Here is a 25,189-nt window from a genome sequence, read left to right on the forward strand (position 1 = left end):
TCTACCCCATCTGCTCTGGCCTGCCACCAGCTATTCAATACAAGAGAATTAATAGTTTCAGATATTCTAACAGACCAAATAAAAGCACTCATTTAAGCAGGACTGCATTAACAAAGTGAAAAACCAAGGGCAAAATGGGTTCAAATGGAGCATTTTACTCCTAGTTGGCTTTAACAAAGCTGAATAATGCTTATTCTGACTTTTTATGTGCAAGACTTGATAAACTGAATGAGAAGGCACTCAATGATCAGTCAACGAGCATTGATGAATGGTCATTAGGACCCCCCCAATCTCAGGGAAGGCCATTCCACAAAGTGGCACACCAGCTTGAAAGGGCGGACTCACTAATGTCCAGATTTCCCCGCTTGCTTGTTCCACTTTCACTTTCAGACCACTGGCCACCAAATGAGGCTGACATATTGGAAAATAATCTTTTATGGGCGAGTGGTAAATAAAAATGGAGGCATTAGCTGGGCTTTCAAATTCAAATCTACTAGTTTTGTCAGCCCCAAAACGTTTTGATTTTCCACCCAGCTGGAAGCTATTAGTGTTTTCTTAAGGCATCCCACTGACAGGGCAAACCCACCTAATGTGTGAGCTGTGGAGCTGATGCAGGGGACAACCAATTCTGGATGCTTTCTTAACTTTATTCAGTTGACTATCCAACCAAAGTACAGTAAAGGCAACACCTACAGGAGAAGCTCACTAATTTCTTGATGCCCAAGTGTCTCCAATCGCCTGGTGCAACGGCAGACCACCCAGTGCAATGGGACCCTCAGTGCAACTTTTTCCATGATATTGTACCTAGCCTTCCTTGGTTTTACCACACTACCACAAAAGCCTCAAGCTATCCAAGAAAGGCACTTCTCTATAAACTTCTAATTCTTTGCTTGGAAATGGAATTTAAGTATTCCAATAGGATATGTGCTTATCTGTTAACAGCAGCTCTTTATGCATGCAACACAAAACATTTGCCAGATAACACGAAACATTTCCCTAAGCATTTCCTTACTGGCAAGGCTTTCTGGACTTCTGAAAAGACAAATGGGACATTTAAAACATACACTGCTCTGTGAAATACAGACTAATTGAGATTACCTACACAAATCAAACACTGAGCAGTTGAAACACAGAGTAACCAAGGTGGGAAGAAAATATTCTTGGTTGTCTAAAACTGTTCATGATGTTACCTCAAGTAATGGATTAAACTCACTGGAATTGAGAAAGCATTCATCTCTTTTCAGTTAAGAAAACTCCTAAGTTATATACATATTTCAACAATACTCCAAAGAGTATTTTAAATCATCTATTTTCAAGAAAAGGCAGCCTTGACAGTGGATTACACTTAACAACCTAATTTGCCTACTGCTTTTTGATCGGAAAAACAAAAAAAAAAATTAATTCTTGTTGAACATTTAGAAATTCTAGGGACATTTCAGGCACATTTCAGGTTTTAAAACAATGAAAATTTACATTAAGACCTAACATGGAAGAATAGTTCCACAAAAAATTCACTGACTCAGAATAGGAGGGACAACATAGGCTTCAGGCCTTAAAGAATACATGCTCTTTCGCCCTCTATATACGTTTTAGTAAGAACACTTACATGGAAAAACTCACACATAAGTGTACCTGTCTTGTTGTCTACTTGTTTCATTTCATCTAGGCTAAACAAGTTTTGCCTCACATTTTTATTAAATACTCTATTTTCTACAATGTGGGTAAAGTAAATTAGAATTGACTGCTAATTTCTATCATCATTTGACTTCAAAGAAAATTACTACACCATCTGTGCATAGACACCACTCAAGCACTTTAGAAAATTTGATATTGATTTGAAATATTTCTGAAAGAAAATACCAATGATGCTGTCTCACTAACAGAGAAAGAACACATTCAGTGTGACCTACACAAGCCTGGAAGAGAATATCTGCTCCTGCTGAACTATGGCCATATTTTAAGATACTGAAAGAAGGGGGGAGGGGGTGAAGAAGGGAAGGGAAGGAAAAAAGGGTTTTCAAGCTATCAGTTGCTTTTTGACTTGAAGCTCAGAGTGTTTGTTCATTTAACATGGGTAGGGAAACTCCTCCTGCTGTAGTATATTAACCCAAGTTTTGACCTCTAATCGATGTCTTTTCAATGTATAGGATCTTCATAATAAAGATAATGTAGAGCATATTTGTGTGAAAGCATATCTACAACTAGCCGTAAATCTGAGCCTTGCATTTTTCTCAGTAACATGTCAATATTTGTGACACTAACTAAACATATTTTATTCATTTGACAAGGATTGTTACATTATATTGAAAACTTTTGTTTCAATGTCACCACCTCCCCGTTTTGACTGATGGCGAGTTAGTTTTGTTAAAATGCACGGGGTGATAGCGTATGCTCCAGTGAACTTTCCCTCCTCTCAGCACCAGAGACAAAAACCTGCAGCTCTGCTCTGTGCTGGCAGCCATCTGGCCAGCTTTCTCTCAATGCCTGCCCCACACCACACTGCAGGCAAAATTTCAGGGCTCTAGAGCTCTGTGGAGCTATTCATGACATACCAATTTCACATTTTCTGCTTGTATGCTTGCAACAATAAATGCTAATGAGGACTATGAATGACATTTTTAAAGACAATAAAAAGGTCTCCAAATCCCTTGCATATGGAGACACTATTTTCTAAACTTCACCTTCTGTTAGGGAGACATTACACTCTAAAGGAAAAAAATAACCTAAGGAGAACAATGAGATGATCAAAGCATAACTGAGTCCTTAAGAATTCCAAAGAAAACAATGTTTGCAAAGCTAGCTTAATGACAGACAGATTTTATGCTGATGTACAGCACTAACACTTAAGCATAGTAACTCACTTTTTTGATAACACTGCTACTTCTCATTGAGGGGCTCAAAACTGGGGGAGGCAGCAGGGGGTGGAACTCATAGTAAATCCTCACTTTCACTGATCACATTTAACTCTACAAGCCACAGACTTGGACTTAGCAATTACTAATCTCTAGATGAGTCCAAGAATACTCTAAATAAGCCCAAGAATAAACTGTAATTACTAATGGATTTGGAATGCTACGCTTTCATAGAGATCTCTGTGCTGACAAAGTGTGGCCAAGTCAAATATCAAATTATATTTTCTTTCCCCAAATCTGTGTATTGCAGTGCAAGAAAAAAAGAAAGAAAAAGAAAAAGAAAAAGAAAAAGAAAAAGAAAAAGAAAAAGAAAAAGAAAAAGAAAAAGAAAAAGAAAAAGAAAAGAAAAGAAAAGAAAAGAAAAGAAAAGAAAAGAAAAGAAAAGAAAAGAAAAGAAAAAGAAAAGAAAGAAAAGAAAAGAAAAGGAGAGAGAAAGAAATAGAATAGTTAGTTGTCTTTACGCTGGGAAATGTCTTTTATATTAAAGAGAACTTCCCCTTATTAGAAAAATTAAAAACACTTTCAGGAAAATCCACCAGGTGGAGCAAATACACAGCAATACAAAACATTTATTTATGCTCATACTGCCGTTTTCAACAAGGGGGAAATGGTTTATATGCAAATATTCTTACATATTGACCTCCCTTCTTCAACCTTTTGTCATTTATTGACCAATTTGTATTTATTTACTACATTCATAATAGTACAAAAACTTTGTTCAAAGGGGCCTTCACATAAAGCTATTGTTCCTGATGAGCTCAATATAAATTTGCAAACCACAAAAGTCATCCAAAAAATAAGGGAAATCAATAGTTTTATTCAACATATATATATATTTTCCCAACAATATAAAGATAAGATTGTGCTTGTAAAACACACTGACAAGAATTCAAAAATTAAAACTTAGTCTTACATCAGGTAGCAAAATCTTTGCACTGGCCTCCACTGTAATGGGCTGGAAACCTGGCCGTTCTGCACGTCTGGTTATGTTTTTATACACACAGTAGTGCCCATAACATCACAGCAGTGCCATTGAACAGCATGTTGGTGTTTACTATTAATGCTTTATTTTAGTATGACATCTGCCAACTACTGAGTAATTTCAAGAGGGCAAGTGAATGAAGACTGTAAATAAATAGTTCAGCATATCTAGGACAGCTAAGCATTATTTCCCCATTTAAGTTATTCACTTTCCAGAGCCAGGTGAGAAAGTCACCTCATCATCAAGTATCTTCAGTTTCCCTGATGAATTAGGAGGTCTAATGGAACAAAGGCAGGGGGGACACATTTTTACATGATGAGAGCTACATCCTAACAGAACAGTGGTTCCTTTATGGATGGGTTTTCTCACAGTTATAATAGGACAACCCACTGGCAGACCCGTAATTGCTAAAATGACAAGCAGTATTATCAAATGAACTGGTCTAATGCAGTTCAGCTACTGGAAACACAGCAGAATCAGTACACAGATTCATTCAACCCTTGATGGTAGAAAAGCATTATCATTTTTAAGTGACAAAAGCAAGCTACTGATTTTAGTCAAATCTTTTTCTTTCCATTGTTTCCTTAGTTACACCTTCCATAACATTTTTCTCCCACTTTTGCAATCACTGCCCTCTGTTTTCTCTCTGCCATCAGATCTACTCCTAAATTCATAATTCTGGAGCCACCTTCTCACTCTGGCACACATCTCTCTTCTCCAACTCACTACATGACCTGTCTCTGCTCCAGCTACCCTTGGACATTTATCCTGTCCCACCTCCTCTAACCTTGACAGCTAAAAAGTTCCAGAATTTCAAGCTGTGAGTATTACCATAAAATATTATCCATAATTAGCATATAAATTGAACAGTAACAACCAGCACTCTAACACCGAGGGACAAACACTGTGCCAGGTAGGTTTCCACTATAAAACTAAGCCAGAATGGGATTCACTTAGTGATGTTGAAGGAGCACATCAAGCTCCCTGGAAGCACCGTGTGTTGACCTAATCTCTGGGCTTCTAGTCTGACCCAGATGAATCCCATCATAGCTAAGGAAAATTAAAATACAAAATCTTTGTTTCTTTAGGAAATGGGAGGAGCTTTGAGGAACACAGGCCTCTAAATATAACTTCACTTTATCTAATTGTGTTGTACTCCACATGGCGCTTTGTTGTAGCCATTCAGAAGAGAAGCAGAAAAACGCGGAGGTGATTATGGAGTAGAATTTCATACCAAGAGCAAATTACACCACTTCACACTAGGAGAATATCTGCAAAGAGCAGCAGTAAATGTTTGAGCACAATGCAAGGCGCCAGTTTTAATAAAGCCTAAACCAGCTTGGGAACTATTATCTGCAAGAACTTTCCTTAAGCAAGACCATCACAGCAGAGACTTACGGAGATGGCCAAGATAAATATTTCTTTAAAGAAAATGCTGTTTTAAAACTATTATCACCAAGGAATTTTTGAGAAGCAATCATGGTTTAAAGGTTATAATTTGCTATCGTTTTTAAAGAGGCTCTAGACACCCAGTGGGTAGGAAGAAAGACAATGTGGTGGTGGTTTGCACCACACGTCCATGGAGAACTTTCATTTAATGGGCTGCTGGTTGAGGTGGGCAATGGTTGCTTAGAGGTCATGGACAGTTCATTAGATTATGAACTCTGCAAAAAAAATAAAGGCAATTAAAACACTGGAAAAGAGGGACACAACTTATATGACTTGTAAAGATTTAACTGACAGCGCTTTCATAAAGACACATAATTTCCTTTATATGTACAAACCCTATAGGAACATGAGACTGATCAAAATGCATAAACCATCCTTTTTCATCCTGTATACAGATACAAGCAATGTTTATTTAAATTATAGCTTCTTTACAGTATGACAGGACAGACATTTTAAACAACATGCCAAAGTAATCCACTTTTATTTAAAGCCACCTATACACCAGAGTAACCTAGGGAGGTTATAACGAAGAAAGAAGCCTGACTCTGAAGGTGAAGTATTATTGTACATATTTAAGAGTTTATTAAATCACAATTATTGATCTGATAACACCGTAACAGCTCTTTTGTTGCACCATCCCCTGAAAATTCTTTTCAGATGGGGGATTAGTGGCACAATAGATGACAATGACTCTTTCGGTCCCCCTGCTCTGTAGCCAACTCCTGTCTGTGACTGCATATGTGTGGCTAGCACAAGCTTTTCCCATGAAAACTTCTTCTGTGTTTTATAAACAAAGATAAAGTTTGGATGTTGTTAGAACAGTGTCTCGAGATTTGGACAGTTCAGGCCGGGCCAATCAGACCTAGGGGGAGGTTTCTGGCTGACCAATATGGGTGACCTCTGAAAAGTCTATATAGGCTGAAATCAAAATAATAAACTTCCTTTTTTCTATGCCACACTGAGAATCCGGGTTTCTTCTCTGCTAGCGGCTCAACAGCGACACATATGTGCACTGAAGGCTACTTCTCTCACTTAAGGGTCCCCAAAATCCTTACCTGGCAATGTCTGCATGCAAAAAGAAAAGTATGCCCTTAAATCTTAAATCTAAATTACTGCTTAAAAGATTTCAATCTCACCTACGAAGTACCCAAAATCCCTAGCACATGAATATGTTTGCTGAGCCTTTGGGCATAACTTGACAGACTGGACCAAAAGCCTTCAGCATGAAAGAAAATGAAACCTTAGTTAATTTTCAGCTCTCCTTCTCTACTCCTGCGACCACAAATATCTTTCTTGGACCAGCTTCTGCCCACAACAATAAAAGGCAATAGTCACATGCTACACTCAGTTTTGCTGGAAGGCCTTATTAATTATGTTCCCTCCCTCTACTACTTGCACCCAGTGATCTTAAGTTCTGCCAGTAGAACTATTAATCACTATGTTATAAACTCAAGTATTGAAACTGTACAAATAACTAACATTTTTCACTTATCATTCAAACAAGAAGTCATGCTTTAATTCTTCACACACACACAAAAAAACACAAAGCAAAACAAACTAACAAACAAAACCAGACCAAAAAACCAAAAAAACCAACCAACCAAAAAAACCCCCCAAAAACCAATCAAGCCAGCCAACCAAAATAAAGAAAAAACAAAAAAAAATCCCAAAAAAGCCAAACCAACGAACCAAACAACTCCCCCAAAAAAACAGAAACAAAACCAAACAAATAAAAAACCCAACAACAAAAAAACCACTAACCAAACATAAAAAACCCCCCACCAACACAAAACAACCAAACACGTATTGAAGGCCTTTGCCTATGTGTTAACATACAGTATCTTTCAGATATAACCATGAGTTTTACTTCCCTATGAACACCTTCCATCTATGGACTCAAACCTGAGCCCTGCCTAAGACCTCAACAAACAGCAGCTACGAGGAGCAAGGACTATAATAACTGACCCTATCCCAACACTTTAAAATTGAACACCAAACTGAACATCTAAGAAAATCACATGAATAATGAGAATGGAAGAATTGACAGCTGCCACTACTGTTTTAATGGGCCATGCCACAAACACTAGCTTGGTTTGAATCCAGGGGACAAAGAAAAATAATGCTGCCAAGCATGCTTAAAATGACAAACTTAATATGCCAAACATGATTATTATATAATGATAACTACAAAAAAAATTTCAAAAGTTTAACTGCTGCACACGACAAAATCCACCTCAATTGGCTCCTCAGAAGACTCAATTTCTGAAAATAAGGACAAGCAAGAGAAGAAAGAATCAAGTAAAAGAAAAAATACGGGAATTCAGAAGCCAAAGGGTTAATGTTTTGTTTCAGTCGGTGTTATACCAATGCCAGATTACAAGGGAAAGACTAAAAAGAGCCAATTTTTTTCTTTATTATTATTATTCTTTGGGAAGAAAAAAAATCATGCCTATCTGTCACAGGGTTGTCCGGGCTGGAAGAACCGGCAGGAACCTCAAATTCCTGACCAAACCCTGTTCTACACAATGCCTCCTGAATGGAAGGAACCGAGGCCCGGCAGAGATAGCCCCCTGTCAGGAACCAGCCCTGACGTTTGCGGACAGACGGGGCTGGCCTCGCAGGATGTCAGAGCAGCACACTGCTGCTCGAGATACTGGGTTTTCACACACTCCCAGCCTGGATGTTTTGCTCTTCAGGTAATTAAACAAGGAAACGGGGCTGATGTGTACGAGTCTGACCCCTCGCCGTGGCTCCGCCGTTCTGCACATCAACTTCCGCACCAGCCGCCCCAAGCATCAGCACAGCCCTACTGCTGCTCCTGCCTCTCCCCACACCAGGCTCTACAACAAATCCTCCTGGAAATATCTCCTGGTATTCTCTCCCTCCCCCACCCCCAATTTACGAAGGGCTATATTATTTGCTCTGTTCCACACACCTTGCTGCTTTCTCATAAAAAGAAGGAAAAAATGAAAGAAATGGGTACTTGGGCATAGCTGCTCTTCAGCCAGCCATTCAAAATATTAAATTTACTGGGGGGAGGGGATGGACAGACAGAAAGATGAGGCAAGGGATTCCCAAATTAATGTTTAGTTTAAGGTCATTACTCAAAATCAAAAAGATCCTGAAACACATTGCCAATTTGTCCAGCCAACAGCCAGACATTCACTTATTTAGAAATAAAATTGTTCTGATTTAAGCATTATTGAAGAGTCTTTGTCTTACAAGAAGGCATAAATCATAGACCAAGGCATTAGAAAAATAGACCAATGTTTTCTCTCTCTTTTTCCCCCAAATTTAAGAAATGGGAAAGGGCAGGTGTTACCACCTATACTTGGCTGAAAACCCTACACAGGGCTGCTCTGTGACTGACCTAGTTTCTACGCTCTTTAAACGCTATTTAAACAAAAATTATTTTCAAAAAAAGGTAACACATTCCTACTTCTTTCTGAAAAATCCACAGAATAGAATATTGGCTGAAAAGAGAAGAGCCCAGAAAAAAGAGGAGTACAAAAGCATGCCTGCTTGTCTGTGTTCAACACAAAGAACATTAAATGAAAACAACTGGCACGCTGCCAAATTCCTATACAGGCAAAGAGATTCAAATAAATTGATTTCACGCATCACACTGACCTGGGATCAGTGAGCAGTGGTACAATACACTTGCTGCTCCATGTGGGGCAAAGCCCATTAACGTTATCAGAGACACATTACATTGAGGGGGAGCGGGGGGGCAGGGCACGGACAAGGAACCCAAACTCTGCAAATTCAGGGGAAAAAAATCATTTTGAAAAAGGAACTTGAACTGAAGTGCTTGGTTCAGTTTAGTAATAAATATATCATAGTGCAAGAGCTTGTCCTCTGCTCACCTCAAAGGTTTCAAAGATCATATTTTTAAATTAAAATAAATACTAACGTCACACACACACTCCCCTTACATTCTACTTTTAACACAGTTGTTCTCAAACTCACTTATTCTCTGTAAATTTCCTCCCTTCCCCAGCCGCTAGCATTTTATATAGATTATGGGTTATTTTCTTTGTACTTCAAATGCTGGATTCCTGCCCAGGATACTCTTACTGGCTCAGAAAGCAAGCTGAAGAAATCGGCCACTACTCTCAACTGGCCCAAATCAACCTGACCTAGAGAGAAAAATGCCTGATTTGCAAGGTAGCAACGAGCAGGGCACCAGTTCCCTTTGCAGAGTCACCCACATATGTTCCTACATACCAGGGACCTCTCTCCAAACCAGTTTTGAATTTCACTTTCTTCCAATATGCAAAGTAACTCATCTTTGCTGAGGAGTCTCTTGTCATCCTGGCTTTGTTTTTCATTAAGCTCTCTCACACTCCAATCAAGAGCAATGCCAGCAAGCCACAGGTGTGCACCACATGAACAGATGATATTCTGATTGGAAGGACAATTCACTGTCTGTAATACACTTGTACTCTTTTGCATCTGTGGTATGTTAGAAGGGGAATTTATTATTTTCACCCTACTCCTTAAGATACATTGGTAAGCAAACAATTGTTTTGAAGATAAAAAAGGAAACCAAGAGAAGATGACTTTGCAATAGCAAAACGAAGATGAGGATGCTTGAAATGAGTCACATCAGCAGAAGTTAGTCATTGCTACAAGAGGCTATTTCTTCAATGGGGCAATAAACTTAAAACACCATTTTTGCCTTTTATTCCATTTAGGTTTCAAATAGCAAGCCAAATCTTCTTGGGCACAGCGAAGTCCATATTAAGTTAAGCTCAAATAGTGTTGGCTTCATCTCAATTACTCACTGAAATTTTTTAAAAAATCATAGCAAATGTGGAGCTCCTTGGCCATTTAAGACTACAGTTTTTGAGCATGTAACAAATAAATGCAACCTGATGTAGACACCTTACCCAGTCACCTCAATTCAAGTAAATGCCAAAATGGGAACAGCCAAAGATCTAAGAACTGTTTACCACCACTGATTACTCTCTAAGAGCTACAAAGCAGTACCGAATTCTTCATTACCAAGGTGAAAACTACAAAATATCATTAACTCTGTAAGACGTGTCATACAGAGATGCGTTTATTTAGATATAAGGCTACAACTGATAGAACTGCATAGGGAGGGGAATCATGTAGTATATGCAACTTCACCATGGCAGAGATGTGCTTGCACCCAGATGACAAAGAGAGCCTGACATGCACAACAGTGAACAAGAGGGATGAGATGTTCCCTCCCTTTTATGAATACTTCAACAGTACCATCAGATTAGGTGGACGTTAGAGGTGAAGTGAATTTTAGTCATATTAATTCCCTTTCTTTAAATAAATGGTATTAGAAAACAAGCCTTTCTCCCAAGTTGTAGGAAATTTCCATTATTATGCACGTGCTCTGACAGCAATAAACCATAATAAACTTCCCATTAGTATGCCAGCACCACATGCTTCAGGCATGACATCTTTACTTTTACATTTATTTATTTCTAAAATCCTTTATGAAGACCCATATGGCAAAAGAAACCAACAAACAACCACCTGTACAGAATACATTTGCACTTCGAAAAATAAGACTGTAGATAGTAAAAAGGACAAATTAGCCAGAAGTTATGAACTGCTAAATTAGCAAAATAAAAACACAAGGAGAAATCCTGCTAAGATTATTCATTCTCTTCCAATGCTGCCTGAGTACAAGAAGGTCCCACAGAAGCATTTACTTGTTTTAAACTGAGCTGGGAACTTGAGTTAGAATGCAAATTCATTTTTATTAGGATTTAATTTTTTAAAGTATGCTCACACTGGTGCACAAAACCTCAGTCCTGGCCCTTGCCACAAGGTAATGTGCAGAGGCTCCTGCTAGCACACACAGCTGCTCTCCATGTCTCCACACCCCACAGGCAGAGTGGGCCATGGTGTCTCAGGTGGGAAAACAAGTAATATGATCAAGGCTGAGCTACCTTCAAAACTATCCTGGGCAAAGCCAAGAGTACTCAGACACTGTTCATCTTATTTTGGTGTCATACTCTATCAAAGTTACGTTAGGTGATATGGTCCAACACTGAGAAAGAACGTTATCCAAATGTTGGAAAGCATTTAAAATCAGTTTAGCAATTTCTTGCCATCCAGACACACCATTTTAGAAGAAAAAACGTAGTTACAGTAAAGACAGGAATGACTGTCATGGGTTATCTAGAAATTTTGTCCAGCAGTAGCAGATTTACTTTTCTAGTACGGTAAAAATCTTTGTACACAAGAAGTAGAAATATCCATTCTCATTATCATCTCAATCAAATTTATCACAGATTCCCAATGCAATGAGTTTACCAGAGGGCTCCCACTAACTCACAAACAACCATTTTGCCAATATGACAACTGTGTCTTAACCTGGTTGCAAATACTATTGCAATTCACAGTTCAGAAAACTGAACTTCATTATTTTCACAACCCAGCCAAGTAATATTTGCATAACACATAAAGAGCAACTATGTCATCAAAAACACAAAGAGCCCCAAAGTTAAAAATTTCACATACACATATTCAAGATTTTAGAAAAATCATCACTGATGGATTTTACTAGCATTGCCATATTCTTTCTCACTGGTATTAAATAAAGACAGCACCTTCATTGATTTAGGCATACTCTTTGGAGGCTAAAGGGAAAGATTTCTTTTTAATTACAGTTTACAAGGCAAGGCACAGTCATTATATACACAAGAATAACTTCTAAAAGGTATGCACATTATAAAATCAAAGATTTTTCTGTTCCTTACCTTGACAAAATTCAAAGTTCCCTTTTTTCCGGCAGTCACCTATCACTAAACTCAGTGCTCTCCAAGTGTTTCTTTTGACAGATATCATTCTCCACCAATCGCTCTGCTAATTTCCTCTTTCCTTTTCTGACTGGGACAGATATTACGTTCACCAGCCCAGAGATCAATCTTTTCTATTGACAACAACAAATGAAAAAAAAAAAAAAAAGGAAAAAAAAAAGAAGCATATATCACAGCCAGTTTGAAGCACCACACCCCTTCATTTGCATGATAATAGCAGTCTTTTAAATAAAAAGGGAAGACAGAAACATTATTCTAAACCAAGTAACCACATTTCCTTAGCAAAATTTAAGGTAATACTTTAAAACTGTTTTAATTCTTCAACAACGGCTGCTTCATAACTTGCTAAGTTAAAGCAGCTGACATATAGAAGACAACAAATTAGGAGTAGCCTATATTCTGCCTGCTAGTTAATTCTGTAAAAATGCTTGGGTTTAAATACATTCATATAATATAAAATATTACATACTTTACCTGGTTCAACAGGAGCTCTAGAGAATCATTTATTAAATCAACATGTTTACTAAAAATAGAGACTTTCCAATTTACACATCGCTATACTAATTTGGATTTGTAAGTCATAACAGCAAACACATTTAAACAAAGAAAGGCAGATCAAAAAGCTATTGATATATTTACAAATCATCTTCCCACTTTTGAAAAGGCAATTTCCCTCCCACTCCAACACCTAAAAAACCTGTTTATTTGGGTTTACACAAATACTCTGCCATTTGTATGAATCTGTATTACAGTGTTGTCAGTTTCTTCCAAGACATTAATATGCTTTTCAGGCGTTCATAATTATGTCAAGACAGAAGGTTTTTTCAGAGCCAAGCACACACAGTTATGTACATGCTTCAATCTGCAACCACTATTCAAGTACTTCGGGACAGAGTTAAGCATGCACAAGGATCCGGCCGCAGCTCATGCATCTAACCCAGAATCCAGCCCAAACCCTCTCCTGGACTAGATCTTTCTGCAAAAAAATGCATCGCCCGAGGGCATTTGCAAAAGATCACACTTCTGTTTGTGCTAGAAATTGCTATCTTTCCCACAAACAAGCACCCTTTTCAAATCAAAACAAACCTTCCCAAGTTAAAGTTACAGAACAAAGGAGTTCACCAAAGTCTGTCCTTTCCAGCATTCGTGGTCGGACATTTCCCTGCGGTCCTGAGAGAAGCCAAAATTCCACTGATTTCAGTGAAAACAAGTGGTAATGACTGCAGGACTCTACCCAGAATCTGGCAACTGTGGAGCTTTCAGAGTGACACAACTGCCTCTGGCATTTGGAAAATAATCTCTAAAATGTGGTTAGGACTCCACAACTAGGGTACAACTGCTTTTATAAAATTGTTTTTCTTTTGTATGCAATTCACTAGTTGTCACAAGTCAAGTTGTTATGTAGGCAATAAATTTATCTTTCAGTTGTGCCTTAGAATGAATTGTGTACTTTTCAATTGCCTAGACTTTTGTATAACACTTTAAATTTCCATAAATGCATATAGCATTCTCTGAATTGTTATTATTGTTTGATCTGGCTTTTAGGGTCATAAACCCATGCCCCTACCAAAACTGAAAAATCCTCCACTGACCAAGTGGCCCTAATAATTTCACTGAGATCATTTAAACATTAAGTTTTCCACCAAGTGACAATAGCATCTAGTTGAAATACTGTCTTATAGCGGAATATTAAATTTTCATCATATCTTGGATTCAGAGTTACACAGCAGACATCTGTAAAGACATATTCATGTTTTGCTAACCTTTACTAATTTGACCACTAGAAACAACTACGGTCAAATATGTTAAACTATGTAACATAACAATTCAACATTTCTGTCTGCTGAATATCATACTCCTTTTTTGTGGCTGGTAAAAGATTTTACTGTAAAAAAGATCTTACTGTAAAAAGCTCTTAAAAAAATCTGTCATCCACTTTGCAATGAAGACATCACTTCAGTTTGCTACTCTTCCTTTGTTTCAGGCCCATGTTCATTTTTTCTGTATGCCATGTTTTCCAAAGTGATGGATGCATTTTTCTATACCTATTCTACACTAATCTTCTTCAAATGTATTTTTGCTTCCTGGATTGTAAACTGCTGCTGTAGTTTGAACGTACACACAAAACTGTTTAACGTCTGAACTTCACTGAAGGCAGAATGCCTCAAACAATTTGTAGTCTTACAAGAGTGTTATAAAAAAGGATCAACATGTTGTATTACCATGGAAATTTTGAAAAACATACTTTCCCAAACAAATATTACTTTTTCTCAATGGTATGAAGTAATGAAAACCACATGTGTAAATCTGCGATCCGTGCAGTAGTTCAAGCTGCAGCTAATAGAAAATACAGAGAGTGAACTCTGCCATATAAAGGATTCTTGTTACAGAAATATAATGTGAAAACCAGATGCAGACAGAAAACCTTAATCACAGATGGGAATGTAATCACTGGCATACAGAATACTTTTTTGATCAATCTCAACCATATGAGAAATGTACTTATTTTCTAAGGAATGCAATAACTCTAGAGAGTCTTCTATTTGAATTCAGTTAACCTCATATTCGCAGTGCTTTTATCTTATATGTGTAGAGAAGGGGGATATAACTTGAGCCAAGATTTTTAGAACAGCCGTTGGCCCTGGCAAATCATTCTTGTATCAGCTTATCTTTCAAGGAATTAATAGGATGTAAAGACTACAAATATCAGGATCAGCCTCAAATGAAATCAACCATTATTGTACTTCCTAGTTACTGCCAGAAATCCCTTCATCACCTAAGCACTTCCCCAGTTAAATTTTCCCCTTAATATGTGGTTCTTCAGAAATACAATGCTAAGAGCAAGCACATTGTCGCAGTCAAGTCCTGTGAATCAGAACTGGAGTCCTACAGCAAAGAATCTCCCTTTATAAAAGCTGAGGAGTCATCTACTCAAAACCAAGTTTACCTGGGGCTGGGTTCTAACTGCTCAAAGTCCTTGCAAATGCCCTGCACCCACACAGCTCCTGGGGGCTAGCAGGAAACAAATGACCACAGCACAGGGCAGCTATCCAGCTACATCAAGTGTCCAAACTGACGACTGCCTTCTACCAACTATCCAGACCAAGGCAGGACCAAGATAACTCCCGATAGTTTTCACTGCTGGTGACATTACGGCTACTACAGTAGTAGTAAATGCATCATGTAAAATATGGATACCTTAAACTGCAATATATATTACAAAGAAAAACCACAATCAAAACCAAAAACCCTAATTTGTGCTAGGAAGTAAAATTAAAGAAAGAAAATGCATCCAGAGATAAAAGGTCTCCAGAGTCTTGGGTACCAGCACTGGCAGTTTTACTTCCCGGCAGTCCCCAGTCCCTGATGCACCCACCTCCTGGATGTATCCAGCCTACTGAAGAATACACAGCATTGCTTGACTGTCACAGTTCACAACTGAGCATAAAAAGGTAACCTAAAGTTGGAATTAATTTATTTTAATAGTATAATTAAGTAACACAAACCACAATGATTTGGTAGCTGTTACACTGGGACAGAAAGGGGATAGCAAAAACCCTTTGACCACCACAGGCTAGGCAGATTCTCCCTCTCTCATAGCCCCTCTTTTATTCTCTTATAGCCTCTAAGTCCATTTGCCATCATCTCACTTTAGGTGTCTGCAGTAAGAGGACACATTCACTTCAGTATTTTACCACAGGGCTCCCAGCAATGGCACATCATAGGTGTCCATCAGACTAACTCTGCTGAAGTTCCTATAAAGGTGCTTTTTACTGAGTGCCTGTAATGCTCGGTGAATTTTGAAGTCTGCTACTTATTTTTTTCCTCCCATGTTAATAACTACCAAACCATTTGATGAAAATACTTTGATTCCACCACTGCAATAAAACAGTTTTTAAAGCATCTTGTTTCTTCTGAGACTTAACTTTAAATTTCTGAGACTGCGGCACTGTAAAGTAATATGGGCTGGATATGCTTATTTCTAAACAAGCATGCCCAGATTAATAATAAACTTTGGCCAGATACATATTTTCATTTGCATTTTTTTTATATAGCATCATCATCGTGTGTGTGTAGAGTGCTAAAAATGGAGTGAAATCTTCCAGCTGAAAACAGTTCCACGTGACAAAACAGAGAGGGATCCTGAAAACTCCTGCTCTGTGTCATGTGCAAGTGTGTGTGCCTGTGCCTTTTTTTTCCCTCTCATCTAATTTCATCTGCGAGAGACCGTCCCTAGAGGACAAGACAAGGGAGAACCAATTATATCCAGCGGTTGGTTTCTCCAAAATGAAGGCATCTGTTCCATGCCAACGATTTCCACATGGAAGAAAAACAGAACTTTGAAGGCATCTGTGTTCATGGTTGACAGTTGCAGATCTTAGGGTCTACTGTAATTGCCCAGCTGCAAACATGATTTGGTTGCTGCAGTTGTCAGCTGATCTCCTCGCACTGAAAAGAAGGGAGCTTGAATAGCAAATAGCTGGATAAAAATCAGATATTCCTCCACAATACTGACACCTTTTCCCTTCTGAAGTAGGTATTTTTCTTGGTACAATGAGTTTGATGGAAGTAAATTGTAAAGTGGCTCTTAAACTAACATTTTACAAAATATTCCGCTTTAAAATGCTATTCTTTAAATAATGTACTGGTCCAAGCACAATGTGTTTATTATTCGCTAGTATGTCAGGCTGGTATTTTTTAAGAGTGATTCAGAAACCAGTGTGATTCACCAGCTACATAATTCTGCAGCCCACCTTATTTAGCCAAGTAGTCTCAGTAAAATCAAGAATACACCTGAGCAGGAGCTCAGAGTTTTCACCTCAAAAGCATATGGCAGATAAATAACTAGTATGATATTTATTACTCAACTCACATCACTTCCAGTGTGAGTGAATACTTTCCAAAAGACACTTTATAGAAACATTACTGGTAATTCAAAATCTGGCTCACAGCACTGGGTGCCACATTTGCAGTGAGATATTCAGCAATGCTGTGCACCTTCACTGCTAAAAAAATCAAGCAAGTTATTAACAAGAAGCTCATATGAAGTAGCAAGGCCCTAACTGATTTTCCAAAGCACAGGACTGAGTGCCATTTAGAGATCTAAGACTACTGATGGTGCAGCTGCAACAAAGACAATTAAAACTGGCCTAAGCAGAAAATGCACTGACAGTCTCCCTCCTCGAGACTCACCAGATAAAAGTGGATCATAGTTTCCAAAAATATTTATTTCATGCACCTCATGAGTTTTTGTAGTTTGCTTACCTAGGACTTTTATGAATATCCTGAAAGAAGGAAAACAGTGTACGAGAAGGAAACACATTTTTTAAATAGAATTCTTCGTTATTCTGCTGGATTCCAGCTGCAATCCCAAACATACTCTGCAGCAACAGCATTCAGCCCTCCCAGCCAGGTAGCCATTCAGCTTAGAAAGGACATTAAGACTCCCAGTTTCCCTTGTTTGACACACACCCCAGATTATTATGAATGCCTGAAGTAGTGAATCTGGGGGGACACAGTAGACCTGACACCTCCTGACCACTTCTAAATTCCCTCCAGGAAGGACAAGACTTGGATATGAGGACAATTAATACAGCCATCTGTTTCCTGTGACCTCCTAAGGGGCAGAGATGGCCACTGATGACTTGCTCTGGCAATGTCACTGAGGTCCTGCCCATCCTTCTCTTCCCAGAGAAACCATGGGGTAATAAAAACAATAGTGTCCAATAATAGCTCTGTAAGAGATTAAAATTTAGGTCTGGATTTAAAAACAAATGAAAAAACAAAAAAAGAAAATTAAAATCAGAAGCTCCCCATGTGAAGAGGATGGGGCCAATAAATCTCAGAATGTGAAGGAAAATTATACATTGATCCCCTCCTTCAAACTGCTGTAGCTGTTATTTACTGTAGCTGTGCGGCTAGCACAGGTCTTTCTCGTGAGAACATTCCGTTGTGTTTTATAAACAAAGATAAAGTTTGGATGTTTTTTAAACAGTGTCTCGAGATTTGGACAGTTCAGGCCTGGTCAATCAGGCCTAGGGGGAGGTTTCTGGCTGACCAATCTGGGTGACCTCTGAAAAGTCTATATACATGTTGGATTCAAATAATAAAGGGCCTTTTCTATGCTATGCTGAGAATCCGGGTTTTCCTTCTCTGCTAGCAGCTCAACAGCGACATAGCTGTGCACTTCTCTGGAAAAGGTCTGGAGCAGGCAGCTGGCCTTAACACAATTTGAAACAGCTCCTGGGATACACAAGTTGAGAATCCTGGCCCAATGGACTCAATAGGAATCTCTGCAAGTATTATTATGGAAGGAATAGGCTTTTTCTCTGCTTTATATGGAAGTCTTGTCAGGTAAATCTGTGATTTACAATTCAGAAAGAATGCCTTGCTTTACACTGAGACCTGAGCTAGCCCATTTTATTAGGGAGATACCTAGATCTACATCTCAGAATCGATCAAAAACAGTATTGTTAAGATCACAGATGTGAAATGGGAGCACAGAAAGCCTGGAGGTCCAGATCCTCAGACTGGTATTCAAACTAATGAAACACTATCTTCAATGAGAACTGGGTATGTGAGTACCACAGAAGATCTGAGCTCCAGTCCTTTAATTCAATGTTTACAAGCTCTGCTGATCCATGGAGTTGTATTAATTTATCATGGTGCACACGAAATGTGTACAACACTCAGAAACTATGCCAGGCTATTCAGTTCAGTAGGATGGCTTCCTTGTCCACCTGCAGCACTCTTTAATACAGGTTGCAGCCTGCTTTTTCAGCATTAAGTGGTTTGCCATCAAGTTTTAAAAATAATAAATAGCAGAGTCATGAAACAGGTTTTGCTTAATGGTTCCTAGAACTCAATGACTTCACTCACTAAAACACTTTCTGTAACATTACCCTTAAATACTTTTAGCAATGTCACCATTAAAATAAAATAAAAAATCATCCTGGCAGTACGATCCATTGATAGCACACCCACAGGTGCCATTATCCCCACATTTGTTGGCAGCTTTTTCTGGCACCACTATGCTTTAATAGCTCTGGCAACAAACCCCACCTGAATGTCACTGGAAGTGCTCCTTTGGAGCAGTCTTCCCAAATATCCTTTGCAGCATTCTGTCTCTTTTGTTGCACCCTATTCATCCCATTTTCTGGCAATAGCCTCACCCTCTCACTGTCAAAGCCTGTGCTGGTCTTAGGGAGTTCTCTTCCTGAACTTGTCTAATGCACGTGTGATTCAATGTTAGGATGAATCTCTCAAGAGGATTTCAGGACAGCATCTTTGTTTCTAAGGTTGAGTGTTTACTCACATCCCAGCTTCAAAATTAATTTTATTACATCCTAGTAACACAACGTGACCAAACCAATGGGACAGCAAAGCACAGGTACAAAACCCTATACAATCTGATGTTTCATCAGAGAGTTTGTTAGACCTTGTGACACCCAGAAAGCACACACAGCTTTACTCAACATGCCACACAACCTGTCAGGGCAGCATGCAGAACAAGCATTCTGATATTGCCATTACCAAAGCAAAATAAGCGAAAACCAGAAAATGTATTCTGGAAAACAAGCAATTGTAGGGGGAAAAGTATGGATATTTTGGGGCTGAATTGGTTTGGTTTTTTTCCACGCTATTTAAAATGACACCTGGGCCACAACCAAAAGGGGCACCTGTGTGATCACCATCAGAAATCAAAAATGTACACAGCAGATCTTCAAATAAAAGGCACTACAAAAGAAAAAACCTAGTGGTAATGCCTACTACTTACGCAAATTGCACATTTATATCTAAAATGGCAGGTACACAGAAGCCTCCTAGAGCCCCAAACAGCCCCAATAACTACAGCCTGGTACAATTTGTAATGGTCATACAACCTCAAATGCTTGTCTGAATTCCTGGAGTTTACCCTCTGTAGCAACTTGGCTCTCCATAAATGATACCTATCTTACAACACGCCAGTGCTTGCCACTGTGTGCATATTAATTCCACTCCACTAGGTGGAGTCTTCCGTCTTCCCAGACTAACCTAATTTCCGAAAGAACCCATTATCTATCCTCCATGAACTTTGCACATTTACTTTACTATAAGCACTAGAGTATACCTGTCTCAATAGCCATAAAAGTGGCAATGAATCAAATGCCTTCTGAAACGATTGAAGAAATCATTAACTATCCCATGAGGATCTCAAAACACCATGTTACAATATGGGATCATTCAGGAATATTGTTGCTGTACAGTTCTGTGCAACATAACTGTTCTTTCACTAACACTACATTCAATAAATACTGGGTAAAAAAATGTATCCCTTAAATAAGTCACCATATCACACATGCCCAAAAACTGCATATAAACAAACCCAAGTTTCAGAAGTTCTATTAGATTCTTTTTGTGTATTCTGAAAATACTTTTGAGTACCTAGGATGCCCTCCCTTTCCAGGCATCCCAAAATGTGTTAAAGAAAATAAGAGAATAAACATTAAAGTATTTTATTCCATATTCACACTTCTAGTCACAACCAGTGGAGTTAAATATGGCAACTATTCAATAGCAACAGCAAAACTGCATGCAGCATTTCTGGCAAAGATAAGAAAACAGAGCACTCCCATGAATGTGTTCAGAACATTTAGATAAGAAAATCTGGATACCCTTCATCCAGCTATCTTTCTTTTGGGGCTGGACTCCACCCCAGCCACTGCGCAAAGTGCCAGAAAATCCCACGACCAAAGCAAAAAGCTCCTTGGTTAAAAAACCCTTCAGGTAGGCAGTGATCTGCTCTCACACACTGCGCCAGAGCATTTGCTCGGCAGTCTCAGCGAGCAGAAAGCCCACGTAGGCACTGAGCACTAACGCGAGGCTCCCCAAGGCTCTCACATCCCCGGGTCAGCCGAGGTAGGGCCTCCTCAGCGCCGCTCCTGCTGTTGGCAGATATCACCAGCTATTTAAGGCTACAGACATTTTGCCCCAATCGGCCATGTTTTCTGTAATATTTACTTCTCGTACATATGTCTATAACTATGTATACATCCCACAGAAGGTGAGGTTTAACAGGGTTAGCTTTGTTGGGGAAAAGAAGGTTTGGAGGAAAGGAAACAACTTTCATGTTGAGAAGATTTGAATCTAGTGACTGTCACGGGATGTAAACACTCTTCTGGGGAGGGAGGCTTTTTGTTATGCTTCAGGAGAGCACAGAGTTTTGGATAAAATCTGTATAAATAATTATCCCTCTGTCATTCAACATAAATTTATGCACATGTGTGCACACAGTTATGCTGGGGAATACAAACTATAAAGTAGACATGCCACAGACTTCTAGACAACCTACCACAAGCACGGGTCTCACACAGAATCCATTCTATATTTAAATTTCAGTTTATTGAATTTTAATTATTTCTGATCTGTAGATCACTTTGAGGAAAATCCCCCAAGGTCAAAAGCTTACAGATCCAGTTGAAAAACCAAACAGAAGCATCAGCAAGGTCCTTTCCCATGCAGACACCTATCAAAAAAAATTAGTTCCTGACTACTGGATTAGATTAGAATGCAACAGCTAAAACCCATTCTAATATTAAAACCAGGTAATTCTCTATGTTGAAATAAAGCAATAAAAGCTCTCATTCTATTCTGCACATTTAGTCTTGTTATGTACACAGGGCTCCACAGATGTAACAATGAATTGTCCCTTCTTCACTTGGATCCTTATTTATAAAATTAACAGACATACCCTTTTCATTAGGTTGTTGTTGGATTTTTGTTCGCTTTTTTTAATTAAAAAGCAATAATGTTATGTTCTCCAGAGATACCTCTGCTAGAATATGTATGCTCTACCAATACTATGCTTTTCAAGTCATAAAACTAACTTGGATTAGCAGCTCCACAACAGTGAATATTTTTGTATATATGCATTCAAATCTGATTCAATCAGTTTACTTACCATGGGAAAAGTTACTCCAAAATCCCTATTAACTAAAATGTCCTTGATGAGCTCAAACTTAAGATCTGCAGGTGTATCAGGAATGAAACAAGCCAAAGAATGTCCTGTCCTACTCTGAACATCCTTTACATTGCTCAAGGTCCTTAATAGTAAATAAAGCTGTATTGCTACAATGGGGAAACAGCCACACATCACTTTAAGATACAATCACAGTTTATTATTAAAATTATTTTAGAAGTATGAGTTAAATCCTTTTACCAACATAGTGACATTCAGCTATCCAGTGTCATTTTTCCAGTTCAAATAGATATGGTCCTAATTGCATAATGCCATTTTATCTGCTGAAGATAAAAGTGCCAATAAACAAAAATGCACATTAGGCAGGAGATTTTTCAGAATAGATTTTTTTTTCAAATAACCCACTTGCATTAACAAAAGATTGCAATGGCTTCCAAATTATAGGGTGTTATTTTTAGTGGAAGTAGTTCAATATTCATATTGGAGCAGATGTAGCAGTTTAACAAAACAGCTCTTCAAATCCTGCACAAATTGAAAACAGGAAAACTGATTGCATTTTCTCTTATCACTTTCCTTTTCTGAATTGACACTTTTGGCCTTCTGAAAATTTACACATGGCTTTCATCTCAACAGCACCTGCTGATCAAACAGAAACCTAACATTTTCAAGAAAATGGTATAAAGGACTAGTTTTCTTTTTACCATCTTAAAGGGCATCGGCAGTCCACTTGATGGCAACAATTGCTGAGTAGATGGCACACAAAATACATCTTATATTTTCATTCCACTTACTTTTAAAAATTAGTTAAATCATAGTGGCTGTATTTGCTCTTTGTCTGCTTAAATTAATTTCAGTCTCTATCTCTGTGTTACCCTGGTGGGTTTCATTCTACAGTCAGCTAGATTTTAAAGATTATATGAAAGCCTTTGAAATAATAAACACATTGCATGTTCTGCAGACACTGGGTCTTCTTTATATATGCACTTATATGCAATCACATAATCTGACATATACAATTATGTATTCACGTGCACATATTGCACAGACATTTCTTTTTATGGTGCATATACCAAGGAAAAAATGTGTGTATATGTGTATATATGTGTGTGTGTATATATATATATATGTATTTTTCATTCCGCTATAGTCTTACTGCATTGAATTCCCTTCATCATTAGAACATATTGAGGAGAGAGAAATTCAAAGGGTATTTATTTATTTTAAAGTTGCTCTTTGTTTCCTTTGCAGTCTTCAGACTGGGAGAAGGTCTAGCAGATGCTCTGGAACTTGAGCATCAAGACTGGGTTGAGATGCTGCCATTGGTGAACATGGCGAGCATGCAAACAGCGCAACCAGAAATCCTTGGGCTCCTGCAAAAGTTAAAGGTATCAAGTCATGTATATAAAATATGAAATGTAATACCTTGTTATCCTGTCTGCTTCTGAGCCTGTAAACTCTGAAGCGCAGCAGCAGGTAACAAGAACCATCTTCCTTTGTACATAATTCTGGGTGTAATTAAAGATACTCCTGAAACCTGGTATGTGTCAGCTTCTTAACTGATAGAGCCCTCACCCCCCTGAAGTACTCTGCTGCCATCCATTACCATTCTGCTTCAGTGATAAGGTAACCTGAAGGCAGAGATGACATACAGTAATATATGTGCCACTCCAGACAGTTGGTTCATGAATTTCAGTGTTTCATCATGCTCAGTGAGGCAATTGCAAACCTGAAATGTCAATATGTTCAGTCAATGGAAGTAAAATAATGGGGCTCTATTGTCTTACCCTATCGATCTGCTGCTGTCAACAAGAATACATGCCCCCCCCGGCTTTAAACAAATTTTAATTAGGCTTTTAGTTACCAGATCATATCTATATATCTATCTGTGCAAACACTTGACAAAGTGAAACGGCAGTATAAATATTTCAAACTTTTAAACATAAAGGTAATTGTTTAATGTTGTTTTAAGATATGACCACTGATAAAGCAGCGTGCGCGCACACACTGAGCATGCAAGTCATCTTAATCTGGGAGAGAATTTAAAAAGCACCATCGAAAGTCCATCCAAAACAATAAAAAACAAAGAGCAAAGAGGCCACTTTTCCTAAAGCCCAGTGTCATCCTCTGCGGGGATTTTGGAAGTTAGGAGCCTTCACTGAAACCACCCCCGGAGTGAGCGGCGGGTGCCCGGGAGTGACAGCCCGGGTGCTGTGACAGCCCCTCGGCCCCGCCGCCACACCCAGGCCGGGGCTGCTCTACCCCGTCCCGCCTAGCACCAGACAAGGCACTCTCCGCTCCTCCGGGCTGTGTTTAAAGTGGGGTCCCGCAGTCACCTTTGTTCTGCGGCCCCCTCCTCCCTCCCCGCGGCCAGCCCTGCAGGCGACCCCTCTGCGCTCCCCTCGGCGCGGCCCGGGGCGGGGGGAGGCAGCACAACAAAAGGCAGATCCCGTCTCCCCGCCGGCTAATCTCTGCCCGTAAATCCCCGCCCGCTCCGGGGGAGATAATGAGTGGTTACATCTTCACTTCTTCCCGCGCCTATCGACTTGTGCAGCGCCGAGGGAGCCGGGCCGGGCCGGGCGGTGTAAGGCGGCCAGGGGTGTCCCCCCGCCCGCCCCTCCGCCTCTCCCGCCCGCGGGTGGAGGTTTTACCTTCCGGCGGGAGGGACGAGGCGGCGCCGGCGCGGCCCGGGCTTTGTGCGCCTCACGCGCCTCGCAGCTTATCTGCGGCGCAAGGACGGAGCATCGCGGCTTCGCGGCCCCGCCGGCGCGGGGGGAGCGGCACGGCGGTGTGCATCGGGGCGATTACGGTATCAGCTCGACCCAGATGGCGGCCGGAGGATGTGCGAGGCAGCGGGGCCGGGAGCGGGGCTGGGGCCGGCCCGCGGTCCCCCGGGAGGCCGCGCCCGGCACGAGGAGAGGCGCCACCTCCGCGCCGCCCATCGGGGGAGCAGGCGGCGGTGCCCAGGTCTGTGCGAGTGGCTGCCCAGGTCTGTGCGAGTAGCTGCCCTCCGGCCGGCAGCCGGCCCGGCTCCGGCCCCGCCGGTTGTCCCAACACCTCTCCGGGCTAAGGACCCTGCCGG

The 25,189-nt window shown here is 39.7% G+C and overlaps 1 protein-coding gene and 1 long non-coding RNA gene across 4 annotated transcripts in view; both read right to left on the reverse strand.

The window, feature by feature from the left end:
• Positions 1-25,189, reverse strand: part of RUNX1T1 (RUNX1 partner transcriptional co-repressor 1) — a 115,438-nt gene that overhangs the window by 82,949 nt on the left and 7,300 nt on the right. Inside the window, exon 2 of one of the 3 annotated variants that reach the window (XM_085053179.1) lies at positions 12,093-12,265. The exons of 1 other annotated variant lie outside the window; for it this stretch is intronic. In XM_085053179.1, coding sequence (XP_084909305.1) covers positions 12,093-12,180 — 88 coding nt within the window. In that variant the 5' untranslated portion in view covers positions 12,181-12,265. Of the gene's footprint in view, positions 1-12,092; positions 12,266-25,189 lie in introns of those variants that run through there. One more of the 3 variants, XM_085053183.1, reaches the window with a different exon arrangement.
• LOC146442223 (uncharacterized) lies at positions 21,512-25,088 on the reverse strand. Its single transcript, XR_014850192.1, has 2 exons — positions 23,760-25,088; positions 21,512-23,480 (listed from the first exon to the last, which is right to left on the reverse strand). It is a non-coding gene; the product is annotated as an uncharacterized LOC146442223 (long non-coding RNA).

The sequence above is a fragment of the Lichenostomus cassidix genome, chromosome 2 (genome assembly GCF_008360975.1).
Source record: "Lichenostomus cassidix isolate B80296 chromosome 2, HeHo_3.0, whole genome shotgun sequence".
Classification (NCBI taxonomy): Eukaryota; Metazoa; Chordata; class Aves; order Passeriformes; family Meliphagidae; genus Lichenostomus; species Lichenostomus cassidix.